The 14,485-nt window shown below is 47.1% G+C and overlaps 1 protein-coding gene across 1 annotated transcript in view; it reads right to left on the reverse strand.

Moving 5' to 3' along the window:
- The window catches only part of LOC135809010 (synaptonemal complex protein 1-like), an 86,507-nt gene extending 76,390 nt beyond the window's left edge, over positions 1-10,117 (reverse strand). The window contains exons 1-3 of the mRNA XM_065322266.1: positions 9,629-10,117; positions 7,518-7,627; positions 4,788-4,853 (exon numbers count right to left, since the gene is read on the reverse strand). Coding sequence (XP_065178338.1) covers positions 4,788-4,853; positions 7,518-7,627; positions 9,629-9,785 — 333 coding nt within the window. The 5' untranslated portion in view covers positions 9,786-10,117. The remainder of the gene's footprint in view (positions 1-4,787; positions 4,854-7,517; positions 7,628-9,628) is intronic.
- Positions 10,118-14,485: the final 4,368 nt, after the last annotated feature.

Here is a 14,485-nt window from a genome sequence, read left to right on the forward strand (position 1 = left end):
GTTAGGCTGTGCTTGGGCCATTCCGAACCAGGAATCACTTCACATTGTCACAACAACAAAAACATGGCATGAAAAAAAACCCGAAACATCCTCCGCTGCCACCAGTTGTAGCGTGGCCCAAGTGGTTGGGCACACAACAACCAACAAGTCTCACCAGAGCAAGGAGAAGTTTGAAGAAATGAAGGATGATCTTTCTTCAGAGACAGAGCTTTTTATATGTGCCAAGACTAAGAGAGTTCAGGTTTCACATAACAACGAGCAACGGTTTAGACCAATCAGGAGATAGAGAGATGGCACAGATTCGGCCAATCAGAAGACATGTATTGGAAGAAAGTAAAGAAAAAAGGAAAGCTTCTGAAAAAGGTAGGTTCGAACTTCACATGCAAAGGATACTAGTCCTATTACTGTACAGGTTTTAACACACCAAGCTACAGTGACACAGGCACTAGACTACAATGCAACAGGTACAAGGTTGAAGAATCTGCATGCTCTACACTGGGTCTTATCCGCAAAGTGGTCGAGTACAGCAGCGATTGGCAGACAGAGCTGAGCATGCTGCTCTACTACTACAGGGTGCGGCCGCACAGTGCTACTGGGATTTCGCCATGCGCCGCAATGATGGGATGGGAACCACGCAACCTCCTGGTCGAGCGCGAGGAAGAAGACCTCAGTTTGTCAAGCTGGGTTGAAAGCTTGGCAGAGAAGACGGCACGTGTGCGAGACCTCGTAAACGAAGAGCTCTCCCGGAACGACACAGAGAGCGTGATCGAAGGAGCAGAGTACAGCGTAGGGGATGCGGTGCTGTTACGTCGGCCTTCCCGGAGCCGCAAATGCCTGGCACCGTACGAGCCTGGGTGGCGCATCGTTCGCGTTGTGTCGCCGTCGACAGTTGTCATCACCCGGGCTGCTGATCCACACTCAGCGGAGAAGATTGTCAACGTGGAGATCATCAAGAGGGATGTCGCCCGTGACTTGGCCCAACCAACAGCGCCGATGGACGACAGTGCAGCGGCAACAGATGGTGGTTATCTGTACCAGCCAGCATCAGTGCTGCCAGGCCCTGAGCCCAACATTGGGGATGGCGGCATTCGCATGTCCCTGCGAGACAGATCTGCCATTAGGCCTCCGCAGCGCTATGGCTCCTGAAACTGTACGTGTGCCGTGTTATCAGTCTAGCTTGGCGCGTGCTTAGTTAGGAGCAAGCTAGCAAATGCAAGACCCATTACGCATTTTGCTGTTCTCTTGTTTAGCTGTTGGTGGAGTGTTGTTCTTTTCTTTGGAGAACCTTAGTTCTACGTTTTAGTGCAAGTTCCCTGTTTTGTTGTGTTACCAGGGGGGAATGTGTGATCGAATCCATGTGTTCAATGCATTCTAGGTTGCTAACATAACAAACCAGACCAGACACGGTATGGACTCATGATTGTATGTAGGTGTGAACAAGTTAGTTTCTGGCAATGTTGTGGTGTTTGGTTTCCGCCCAACATTGTCGATCTGCATGTTTGCACTAGCGTGCAGCTGAACCAACGCAGCCAAACCAACGTGCCTTGCAATGCTTTGCTAGGCTTTTCTTTCACTGTATCTTTTTGGTCACATATAATACCGTACACTTTTCTTACTCAACAGAATCTTAGAACGAAGAAGGAACGGTCGGTTGTTGTCTTTGGCGGTGTGTCGGATCATAGTGCATGCTACTAGGCGCCATTCGGTTACATCTCGCTCCTTCCCACCCGACTCCTCGTCCATCTCATCGTCCTCTTCCTCGTTCCGCTCGTCATCCTCACGATCATCATCACCACCATCATCTGCCTCGTCCTCTGTCTCCTCACCAACCGTTTCGTCATCCAATTCCTCTTCCATCCTCTGATCATCCGTCTCATCCTCCGTTTCAGTACAGACCACTTGTCTCCCATTTGCTAGCTGCTCGTCCCGTGAGCGGAGTTGTTCCTCCAGATCCGCTTCACTCACTGACTCATGATACTGCTCGACCCTCCTCCTGTTGGTACTGTCCACAACGCGCGGTCCTTGGCCGTTTCTGGCATAGATCTCTGTGGAGTAGTTTGCTGTTGCCCTCCGAGGTCTCTGGATTAATGTGGGCGGTGTGGCAATTCGTGTGAGAGTTGGTGATGCCAGCGCGAGTGTAGGTGGATCCACCCCAGCCCCCGCCACAAGAAGAGCCGGTGGCGGTTCTGGTGGTGGCAAGGGCGACGGTGGTGCCGCGTGGTCGACCGCGCAAGAACCCACCCCCTGTGCCAGTGGTACAGACTGAGCCAACGCAGAATGCGGTGCCGTGTGGGAGAGCTAGGCTGCCCAAGTTGCCAACTCCAGCAGCACCACCATCGCCCTTGCCACCACCAGAACCGCCACCGGCTCTTCTTGTGGCGGGGGCTGGGGTGGACCCACCTACACTCGCGCTGGCATCACCAACTCTCACACAAATTGCCACGCCACCCACATTAATCCAGAGACCTCGGAGGGCAACAGCAAACTACTCCACAGAGATCTATGCCAGAAACGGCCAAGGACCGCGCGTTGTGGACAGTACCAACAGGAGGAGGGTCGAGCAGTATCATGAGTCAGTGAGTGAAGCGGATCTGGAGGAACAACTCCGCTCACGGGACGAGCAGCTAGCAAATGGGAGACAAGTGGTCTGTACTGAAAAGGAGGATGAGACGGATGATCAGAGGATGGAAGAGGAATTGGATGACGAAACGGTTGGTGAGGAGACAGAGGACGAGGCAGATGATGGTGGTGATGATGATCGTGAGGATGACGAGCGGAACGAGGAAGAGGACGATGAGATGGACGAGGAGGAGTCGGGTGGGAAGGAGCGAGATGAGGCGGATGAATGTGTTGATCGTAAGAAGTCAGCTGTGTATCTACACTTGTTATCTCGTCCTGACTGTCTTGGTGTGTATGATGACTCTCATTTTTCTGTACTGTGTCGTGCGCGTTATGTCCAACAGTTGAAAGTTCTAGAGGCAGTTTGTATACGTATTCATAAGCCTGTTTTGTGTAAGCAGAAAGAGCACATTGTTGCACTGAAGTTGTATTCGTAGGTTGACACTTCGTTCAGTGCCTTCTCGTCTTTGGTTATGTAATCTTGTTACCTTTTTTGCGTTTCCTCTAGTGGTTTTATTGCACTTGTGTCTTGATGTTATTTCTAACACCTTTCTATTTACAGTACTTAAAGGGGAAGTTAAGGCAAAAATTAAAATTTCACCAGTTGTAGTCTTCGGGGTGCTGAGTCGAATGGTCGTGGTCCGAGGAAGCTGAGACGCTCCCTTCCTACTTGAATCCCAATCGAACTCGCGCACTTCCACCGAAACTGGGTGACTGCGCCCTACTAGATGGGGATTTGTATGCAAAATGTCACTAAAAGCGCCATTTCGTTCTTATAAAAGCATGGATGACCGCGATTGGCCCATATGTTGTAGTCTTTTGGACGCTGAGTCGATTGGTTTTGGTCCGAAAAGGCTGCGATGCAGCGTTCCTCCTTTATTCCCAATCGAACATGGTTGAACAAGCGGTCACGTGCTCCTGCGTACGCCAGTCACCTGGTCACCGTGCCTGCAGGGTACAACTTACTAGCCTGTTTGACCTTTTTTGGGTGCAATCCTGTCACTCGAGTTGAACTCGAGTTGAACCTTGGTGTGAAAGTTGTCGCCTGCTGCTGCATGCTGGCGTGGTGACCAGGTGATTTGGGCACCCAGGAGCACGTGACCGCTTGTTCAACCATGTTCGATTGGGAATAAAGGAGGAACGCTGCATCGCAGCCTTTTCGGACCAAAACCAGTCGACTCAGCGTCCAAAAGACTACAACATATGGGCCAATCGCGGTCATCCGTGCTTTTATAAGAACGAAACGGCGCTTTTAGTGACATTTTGCATACAAATCCCCATCTAGTAGGGCGCAGTCACCCAGTTTCGGTGGAAGTGCGCGAGTTCGATTGGGATTCAAGTAGGAAGGGAGCGTCTCAGCTTCCTCGGACCACGACCATTCGACTCAGCACCCCGAAGACTACAACTGGTGAAATTTTAATTTTTGCCTTAACTTCCCCTTTAACTTCAGTTTCTTTGGTGGTATCCTTAGTTCCGTTTTTTCCCACTGATGATAGGAACGAGAAAATCGATTCTGGGTTTTCAATAATATTTTTGTTATAAAATACACAGTAATACATGTCAAACAAGTAACGTAGTTGCGTGATGTCTGCGGCCTTCATCCTATTCATAGCTATATTAAAATAATAATTTTAGTGTGAACAAAGGTCTAATCAACTTTTTTTTATTTTCGGTCATTTTTTATTTTTTTCCACCTCTCGCATACATTTTTAGATTTTCAGGTGACGAGAAACATAGAAATAAAAACATGTGGCCTAAGAGGATTTCACGATCACACAGGATATCCAAGTATAGACCTATTACCGTAAAGTCCATTCCGTGACAAAGTACTACCGTGTTTCCCCGCATACAAGTCGCACCACTTCAAGGGCAAAGAAGGGGATGCGATTTACAATCAAGTGCGAAATCCAACTTATGTGGATATACTAAAACAATATGGCTCAAACCTGAAAGTGGGGGTGCGAATTATAATCGGAGAAATACGGCAATGGAAGAGCTTTCAGGATGATGATTGTGAGGGGTCTGAATCTTGTATTTTCTTGATTTTTATTTCATTATTTTCATTCATCACAACAAAGAGAACGTGTTGCAAAGTGGAGGTGTGACTGATATATCACGATGTTGCTTTAAACGCAGAATCATGTGAAAGTACGTGGTAAGAAACTCACTTGCAAGTCGAGAAGAGCCTTGCGTTGCTGCTCAATAGTTGACTGGCATTCAGTTATCTTTCGTTCCTGGAACAGACATTAGTGAGAAACAACATAAAGTATATCTTATCTGTGACTGTGCCATGACTGAGACTCTGATAAAAAATATCTTGATATAAAAGTGGAAGCCCTGAAATAGTACATACGCTGATGGCCGGATACTTCAACAAAATTGTGAAACAAAACTTTCTATTGTTGATGGTGCAGCCAGGCTGGGTGCCTGATGCGAAACATTAAAAATACCCAAACCCTACAACTTCAACATAGCCATCAAACTGGGAAAAAAGTGTTCGACAGGCTAAGAGATATCAGTGTACACAGGAATGTTACCCCTTCCCACAAATACACACACACACACACACACACTTCTACTTGCACTCGCTCACTGCCAGAAACTCAGGGTAACGTGAGTCTCCCCTTGGTAGAGTGGAGACAGATTCAAAGTAAGTTTTGGAAAGAACACTCAATTAGCTATTGAACCACCAAATGGCTGACAGCCCCCAAACCTCCAAACTACGGGTGGACATAAAAAATATGACCCGCCTTATCGGCTTGTTAGCTGCATCCATGTAACCACCATGGTGGAAACGCGGACGTGCAAACTTTACTTTACTTTACTTATAGGCTCACCACATGATGTCATCGCAATAAGTGAGTGAGCACAAGGTGCAGAAAAGGATTGACGACACACAGACACAACACACGCACACACACACACTTGTACTTGTTGCTCACTGCCAAAACTGGTCACGTGGGTCTCCCCGGGAGAGGGGAGAGAGACTCAAAAGGAATCTTGGAAAGATGACTCAATTGGCTATTGAACCGCCCAACGGCCGACACCCCCTGAAATCCCCAAAACTCTGGGTGGACTTGAAAATGATCCCACTTATGGGCTCACCACACCTCAGTAAGTGGGTGAGGACAAGGTGCAGAAAGAGGATTGACGGCATCAGGGTATCCGTCCCGGGATCCAACTGCAGTTACCCCTGCCTCCAGTGAAGGTAATATTTGCTACTAGTGTGGGTGGCTAAATCAGAGTGGATCTGATAAAAGCTTCACTAGCACCACTGATTACACAAGAGTTAATCTAGCCAGAAGCAGTCCATGGTTAACAGATATGTATACTTCAAATAGAAAGTATATGAACCCTGGAACCAACAAAGATGGCAGGTACAACATTACACCTTCAAGCAGCCGAGCCTGTTGGTAACAGACCCAACACAATCAGGCATAAGTGCACCCACCAACCCAACTAACTGGCACACACACACACACACACACACACACACACACACACACACACACACACACTACTACTATGTACAACTGCCACAAAATGGCCACGTCGCTCCCAGAAGCGGGAGACAACAGCGAGAAAGGAAAAACAAGGAGAGTAATTGAGGTGAGAGGGGACCGTTCTACACACAGCTAGTGTTTCTGTCTACACACACACCCACACACACACACCCACACACACTTCTACTTGCACTCGCTCACTGCCAGAAACTCAGGGTAACGTGAGTCTCCCCTTGGTAGAGTGGAGACAGATTCAAAGTAAGTTTTGGAAAGAACACTCAATTAGCTATTGAACCACCAAATGGCTGACAGCCCCCAAACCTCCAAACTACGGGTGGACATAAAAAATATGACCCGCCTTATCGGCTTGTTAGCTGCATCCATGTAACCACCATGGTGGAAACGCGGACGTGCAAACTTTACTTTACTTTACTTATAGGCTCACCACATGATGTCATCGCAATAAGTGAGTGAGCACAAGGTGCAGAAAAGGATTGACGACACACAGACACAACACACGCACACACACACACTTGTACTTGTTGCTCACTGCCAAAACTGGTCACGTGGGTCTCCCCGGGAGAGGGGAGAGAGACTCAAAAGGAATCTTGGAAAGATGACTCAATTGGCTATTGAACCGCCCAACGGCCGACACCCCCTGAAATCCCCAAAACTCTGGGTGGACTTGAAAATGATCCCACTTATGGGCTCACCACACCTCAGTAAGTGGGTGAGGACAAGGTGCAGAAAGAGGATTGACGGCATCAGGGTATCCGTCCCGGGATCCAACTGCAGTTACCCCTGCCTCCAGTGAAGGTAATATTTGCTACTAGTGTGGGTGGCTAAATCAGAGTGGATCTGATAAAAGCTTCACTAGCACCACTGATTACACAAGAGTTAATCTAGCCAGAAGCAGTCCATGGTTAACAGATATGTATACTTCAAATAGAAAGTATATGAACCCTGGAACCAACAAAGATGGCAGGTACAACATTACACCTTCAAGCAGCCGAGCCTGTTGGTAACAGACCCAACACAATCAGGCATAAGTGCACCCACCAACCCAACTAACTGGCACACACACACACACACACACACACACACACACACACACACACACACACACTACTACTATGTACAACTGCCACAAAATGGCCACGTCGCTCCCAGAAGCGGGAGACAACAGCGAGAAAGGAAAAACAAGGAGAGTAATTGAGGTGAGAGGGGACCGTTCTACACACAGCTAGTGTTTCTGTCTACACACACACCCACACACACACACCCACACACACACACACACACACCCACACAGACACAACACACACACAGTGTTTCTGTCTACACACACACCCACACACACACACACCCACACACAGACACAACACACACACATACCCGCTGTTTCAGATCCAGTTCTGTTGACAGCTTCCATCGACGGATTTTCTCTGCTTCCTGCTGTAGCCGGGCGTGAAGTGAAGCACTCTGTATGGTATCCCATGATAAATCTATACAAAACGCAAGGAAAACGTCACTTGGCAATGTGGTTTGTCATACTTTTCTCAGCCCCCCCCCCCCCCCCCCCTGCACACACACACACACACACACACACACACACACACACACACACCTCACCTCACCTCAGACCTGCCCATCGCGGAAGCGATGATAGCGAACAGCTATGTTAGACATAGCAACTTGTGCTGGGATTACACCATTCAACAGCTTGCAAGGCTGATGAATTGACCGCCACTATTTTTAGCCTGGTATCCACCACACAGCTGTTTGAAGTGACTTTTTCTGGCCAGTGAATCCCTATTTTTCATTTTTCCATTTTTTCTACACACACCACCACCACCACACACACCGGCATACACTGGCTGTTGGTAACCACCCAGGAGAATGAAAGAAGAGCTAGGAGAATGAGAAAGAGAAGAAAGACGTGTGCGACCATAATTGTCGGGAATTGAACCCGCAACCTCTCGATTGGAAATCGACTGCACACCCGCACACACACACACACACACACACACACACACACACACACACACACACACACACACACACACACACACGCACACACACACATACGCAACTTTGCATAAAATATGGTGGCATCACTTTGCTCAATTAAAAAGTGTCAGGCTATCCAACCACCCTGCTTTGGACCGAAACATTCGGGTACATTTACATGGGAGAATATTGCCTTTTTACTTCAAGTATCGGGACCGCCGGAAGCAGTTTTTGATTGGTCCGCTAGTATCATGGCCGTTCATATTTTGTGTAAGATATGGCGGGTACACATGCCCTGGGTCTCCACAGTATGAAACATGATTGTGTTGGTGACCGAAAAGTTGGTCCGGTAATAACCTGACCAACCAGACCGGTTCCGGCGGGCCTGAGTATTATGTACCGTAAAATACCGTTGATCCGCCCCCCCACGCCATATCGCTTCCCAGCTGGGTTTTCGGCAGGGGCGGGAATTAGATCAAGGCTGTGAAGTGCAGTACGATGTACATGTACAACAACGTGGAGGATCAGACTCGATGTGCTGGATTGTGCACATTTTCATCCTGAATTGGCACGTATTGTGTACAGCAGTGCATGCGTCGGCTCAACATCGTATTTCGTTGTATACGCCGAAGTCGCTTCACAGGTAGAAAATCGACAGGGGGCGGGAATTAGAGAGGGGGAGGATGAACGGTACTTTACGGTCTATGATTGCCCTGCTTTGGAATGGTGGCAAGGCTGGACAGACTGAAGTACATGCATGCGTGTACCCAACAAAACCCTACACAGTGATATCTGTAGTACCGTAGCCCACGCTTGCCAGAGCAACTGCTTGGTTCCAGAAGATCTGTATTCTGATTCTGCATGATGCGACACTCGGCTTATAACACAATACGGAATGTGCCAAACTCTACACTATAGTATGATGGCGTTAATGCTATAACCTATACTCTACAACCTAACACTGACCACTATGATAGCACTAATCCCAGCACTACAATATCTAACTAAGAAGTGCAATGAAACACTCACTTGGGGTAATAAGACAAGCAATCCATAACCGACTTTTGTATACAATATACCAAGTCTAATTGTTTGGCTGTAAACCTTCAACAAAAGGCGTGACTGGCCAAAAGCGCTGGAGAAGTTCATGGCTCTGATTTGGTAACAAGATGAATTGACAACAAATACACTGCAATACAAGGATGACCACAACTAAAGTTAGTTGGTTGCTGACAAGTTAGTTCATCTGCCATGTTTGAGAGCTAAGAAAAACTTCCAGAAATGTGTTGCAGCATTGCTCGTCTGTGCAAGAGTACTGACACTACACGCACTCTTTTTGGTATGACTTCCTGATTTTTGAACATCTGCCCTTTGCCTCGCCGATCCGTACACACGTGCACGCATGATGCATCGATGACATCAAGGCGCACAGTGTGACTGTGAGGTTCGGAAACGTTTCGGATCAGCGCGGTCTTTTCGCTACGTGTTTTTCTTACCTTTCGTCCGTGAGGATTGGTTGCTGGCCCGTTGCTTATCTTGAAGAAGTCTCTCCTGAGTGCTGTCGGATACTGCGGGATTCAGCGATGGAGGCGAAAGGGGCTTGAAAAATGGAGCCCGAGTCGTTTGCTGACTTTGCATGTCGGTTGCGATCATTCACTCAAGCCTCGTAAAGGACAAATGAAGTGATTATACGGCCATCGAGTCGACACTCTAGAAGGCCGGATCCTTTTGTAGATCTACTGTCAGGGCCACACGATAACTTGAATACCACGAGTTTTTTTTCTTCTCATATCAGTCTCAGGCTTTGTAGCTTTGAGCTCAGGGAAGCCTCTCGATGGTGAAAGGAGGAAACGCCGAGAAGAAGCCTACCGCCAAGTCAATCTAAATCTACATGGCATTGTTGTGTGATGCGGCGATGGATCGCTTGATCATTGATCGACCAGGCTAGCTAGACTGCGGACCACGGTGGACTGTGCTGCCAAAGCCTGCAAAGGACTTAGGTAAAGGCAAAGGATGGATATAACGGATTCGCTGGCGTCGGCGTTCAAGACATACCTCGCGATCCATTCGGTCGATCTTTGGAAAAGCATGACCTTTGAACTTAGGGGTCAAAGGTCAGAGTTCTCTCATTCTCCATGATCCATGAGTTGCTCACTGCAGTGTTGTTGTTGTTGTTGTTGTTGTTGTTGTTGTTGTGTAGCGGTGCTACACAGCATAATCACTGACTGCATTGGATCCATCATGAAATAATAAAAAAACGAAAAGTCAAAAGAAGGACAGCTTGTAAACAACAAGAAGCTTTGACAAACCGGTTGCCCTGTGTAATGAATTGCTATGACTAAACTAAAGACTAGTAATGAACGGTCACGGGTATCATAATAATTAATAGACATGGTTAGCATTTTACCGTTCCCGCTATTTCGACGGTCGGCCTGCACCGTTTTTTGTGTGTGTAGACATGGCATTTTACAGTTCACGCGCTAGATCCAACGGTACTCGTACCCCAAACCCGAAATACCGTCGGTTTGGTACCGTTTCGACGATAGAAATGAAAGGGGAAGTAATATTTATTAGTTAAAGGGGAAGTTAAGGCAAAAATCAAAATTTCACCAGTTGTAGTCTTCAGGGTGCTGAGTCGAATGGTCTTGGTCCGAGGAAGCTGAGACGCTCCCTTCCTACTTGAATCCCAATCGAACTCGCGCACTTCCACCGAAACTGGGTGACTGACTGCGCCCTACTACTCTTGTAGATGGGGATTTGTATGCAAAATGTCACTAAAAGCGCCGTTTCGTTCTTATAAAAGCACGGATGACCGCGATTGGCCCATATGTTGTAGTCTTGTGGACGCTGAGTCGACTGGTTTTGGTCCGAAAAGGCTGCGATGCAGCGTTCCTCCTTTATTCCCAATCGAACATGGTTGAACAAGCGGTCACGTGCTCCTGCGTACACCAGTCAGCTGGTCACCGTGCCTGCAGCCTTAGTGCAGGGTACAACTACTTACTAGCCTGTTTGACCTTTTTTTGGTGCAGTCCTGTCACTCGAGTTGAACTCGAGTTGAACCTTGGTGTGAAAGTTGACGCCTGCTGGCTTGGTGACCAGGTGATTTGGGCACCCAGGAGCACGTGACCGCTTCTTCAACCATGTTCGATTGGGAATAAAGGAGGAACGCTGCATCGCAGCCTTTTCGGACCAAAACCAGTCGACTCAGCGTCCAAAAGACTACAACATATGGGCCAATCGCGGTCATCCGTGCTTTTATAAGAACGACATAGCACTTTTAGTGACATTTTGCATACAAATCCCCATCTAGTAGGGCGCAGTCACCCAGTTTCGGTGGAAGTGCGCGAGTTCGATTGGGATTCAAGTAGGAAGGGAGCGTTTCAGCTTTCTCGGACCAAGACCATTCGACTCAGCACCCCGAAGACTACAACTGGTGAAATTTTAATTTTTGCCTTAACTTCCCCTTTAAGCTCTTTTTAGCGGGAGAACGAAACGGTAAGATTCTAACTAGGGTTTAACCGTTACCTCACACGTCTATCGTTGCGTCAGGAGTCAGGACTCAGAAGCCGAACTGCTACTAACCGTGTCTCGAAAACACATCAAAAACAGTAGACTCGCCCTCTACGCCGACCGTCGAAATAGCGTGAACGGTAAAATGCTAACCATGTCTGTAATATTAATAATTCTTAATTTCAGGATTACCCAAAGGCTAACGCCTATCATTATATCAGCGGAAATCCTGGATCTCCTGTTTGTGTATGTACAGCATGACTGTGTACATTGAGCATTGTAATCAGTGACTCAGTGGGGAAAAGAAAGTGTGCAAAGTGAGTTCGGAAAAGAAAGATGAGTAGATTATTGGTTGGAGGAAAGCAAATCAGCACACGAAGCACAGAAGCCATCATACCGGTAGTTTCGACTAGGCCTTTCGTACTTTTCAACAAGGTAGCTAGCAAGCAAGTCCATTCACTCTACCAAAAGCTAAAACTCGTTTCGGTCTCTTTTCAGTTTCTTTCATCGGTTCCGACCGTTGGAATGCACTCCCCGCTGCAGTCCGCTTATGCTCTTCACTGCACCCATTCCGTAATTCAGTACTTTCATTTCTAGGGTACCGGTACCCTGTAAGAAGGCCTTAGCCTTAGGCCTGTGGGGATTGCCCTATCAAAAATTTGATAATAATAATAATATAATATAACGGGCATTTTGGCGGTCAAAAAAATGCTGTAGTACAAAATATACAGTGACTAGTGACTACAGTAGTGAAGAACAAGCACGCAAATCAATAATTGCACATCAAAGTGCAGTCAAACTCGATACTTTGCACTGTAAATACGTAAATGACGCTAGAATTCAGTTAGGGAACCTAAACTAAAGTTGTCAATCGGGTTGGGAGACAATTCCTTGAAAGTGCACCAGTTTTCTATAGGAATAGCCCGGATGGAAAACATGCACTACCTATCGGCTCGTGTTTGTCACTCTCCGCTCTCAGGCACAGTTGGACTGAGTACATGTACATGTATGTTATACTATTTTTATCCCTCCGTGTTTGTGTTTCCCTATACATGTACATATACACATACATGTACCTCTGACTCTGTAGCGCCTCTTCACAAAAACTCTTCCCCGCCCCCTCCCCCGTCCCATTTCCCTCTCCCTCCCCAGTTCTCTCTGTGGGACTCAGCTGTAGATCACTTTGATTCTTGTCAGGAGTAGGCCTTGGCGGATAATGTTCGAAAAGGTGGCAGATTCTGCTTTTTTTGCACCGAAATTGGCAGAACCATACAAACCTTATGGCGGGCAATTCCTCGAATTCTGCTCCATTTCTTTATCCACATACCAAACATGCATGAAACTTACCAGAAAAAGTACCGAATTCTGCCACTTTTTCTGCCGGCATTATCCGCCAAGGCCTAGTCAGGAGAGCCCTTCATACTTTGTAGAGCCATTCACAACTACATGTACATGACTGTACTAGTACATGACATTAGTACATTACACTGAATTTTATAAAGATGAACAGTGTTCAGGTGTTAGAAGGGTGGGGCAACTCTATAGCTGACCTATAATGTACATTGTACATGTAGACTGTTGGATCTTACACAGGGCGGTGGTAGAAAATCCGCAAATGAAATCTATGGACAACTCTAGCATTACACAACAAAGCATGTCTTTCAGGAAGGAATACTGTATTTGGACACACGTTGCCGCAACCTGAAATACAAGGAGAATTGTTACTTTTGAAGAAACACGATTTCAATTATTTCGCGGATGGACGGATTTGGTTTTTTCATGGCACGACCTGTGCATGTGAGTCCTGTGACGAAGTATCCTTGTACATGTACATGTAGTATGTACCCACATTCCGTTACTGTATCAAGAAAATGTGCTACTATTTCAGATTACATGATTGTATACAATGGTATACGATTGACCCTATGTACAGTATACGGCAGATTGCTGGTGCTGGTCTGCTGGTCTGCATGAGGGGATACTACTAGATTGTACTAAGTAGTCTGTAGATCTACCGTCCGTGTTACGTCAATACGTGGAGATCATGATGCGGAGACGATAGTTCTTGCTACTAGCCGTCCTGACAAGTGTAGCAGATTCTTGAAGAGCGTCGCAAAGCAAGCTACGAGCAATGTCAAGCACCATTTTGCTTATCGTCTTCCTGGTCTAGTGACATGTACAATACACTGTAACCACCGACCAGCGTCCATCACAAATCTTATCAAGCGTGTTTTCATTGCACTTTCACTTTGAAGATGTTCACTACGACACTAGTACAGGTCCGGGCACTCCGGGGGAATGATTGTACGGTCGACACCAGATCACAAGCTTCCTGCGTGCTTGCTACAGTACGTATGCATCGGCTGATGGAGCTGTGAAGCTCTTGCAACATTCCGAGGAACACTGATATCGACATGACACGCAGTTTCGCACAAAGAAAGAAGGAAGCACGCGCCGCAACTACTTGGCACAAGTGAGCACTGGTATATCAAGAGTCCCATGAAGGGGGAATCGGAATGGGTATGGACTAATATCGATCTGTAGAACACACAGCTATTATTGTGTTACTTGAATACTAGCAAGAGTCCATAACCCTGGGTTATGGACTCGTGATACTAGTAGTAGCAAGAGTCCATAACCCGGAGTTATGGACTCTTGCTATTACTAGTACTAGTTGAAGGTTGACGACGTGAGGTGTGATCCGATATCGACATGATTGTGGTCCAGCGTCACAAGTAATATCCCGGACCAATGGTCAGTAACTGTTACACTAACGCCGTAACGGTAACACCAACGACTTGTTACGTCGAGCAAAGCCCTCCCCGAGTTCTGAAGCTCTAGCC

This window comes from Sycon ciliatum, chromosome 2 (assembly GCF_964019385.1).
Source record: "Sycon ciliatum chromosome 2, ocSycCili1.1, whole genome shotgun sequence".
Lineage (NCBI taxonomy): Eukaryota > Metazoa > Porifera > Calcarea > Leucosolenida > Sycettidae > Sycon > Sycon ciliatum.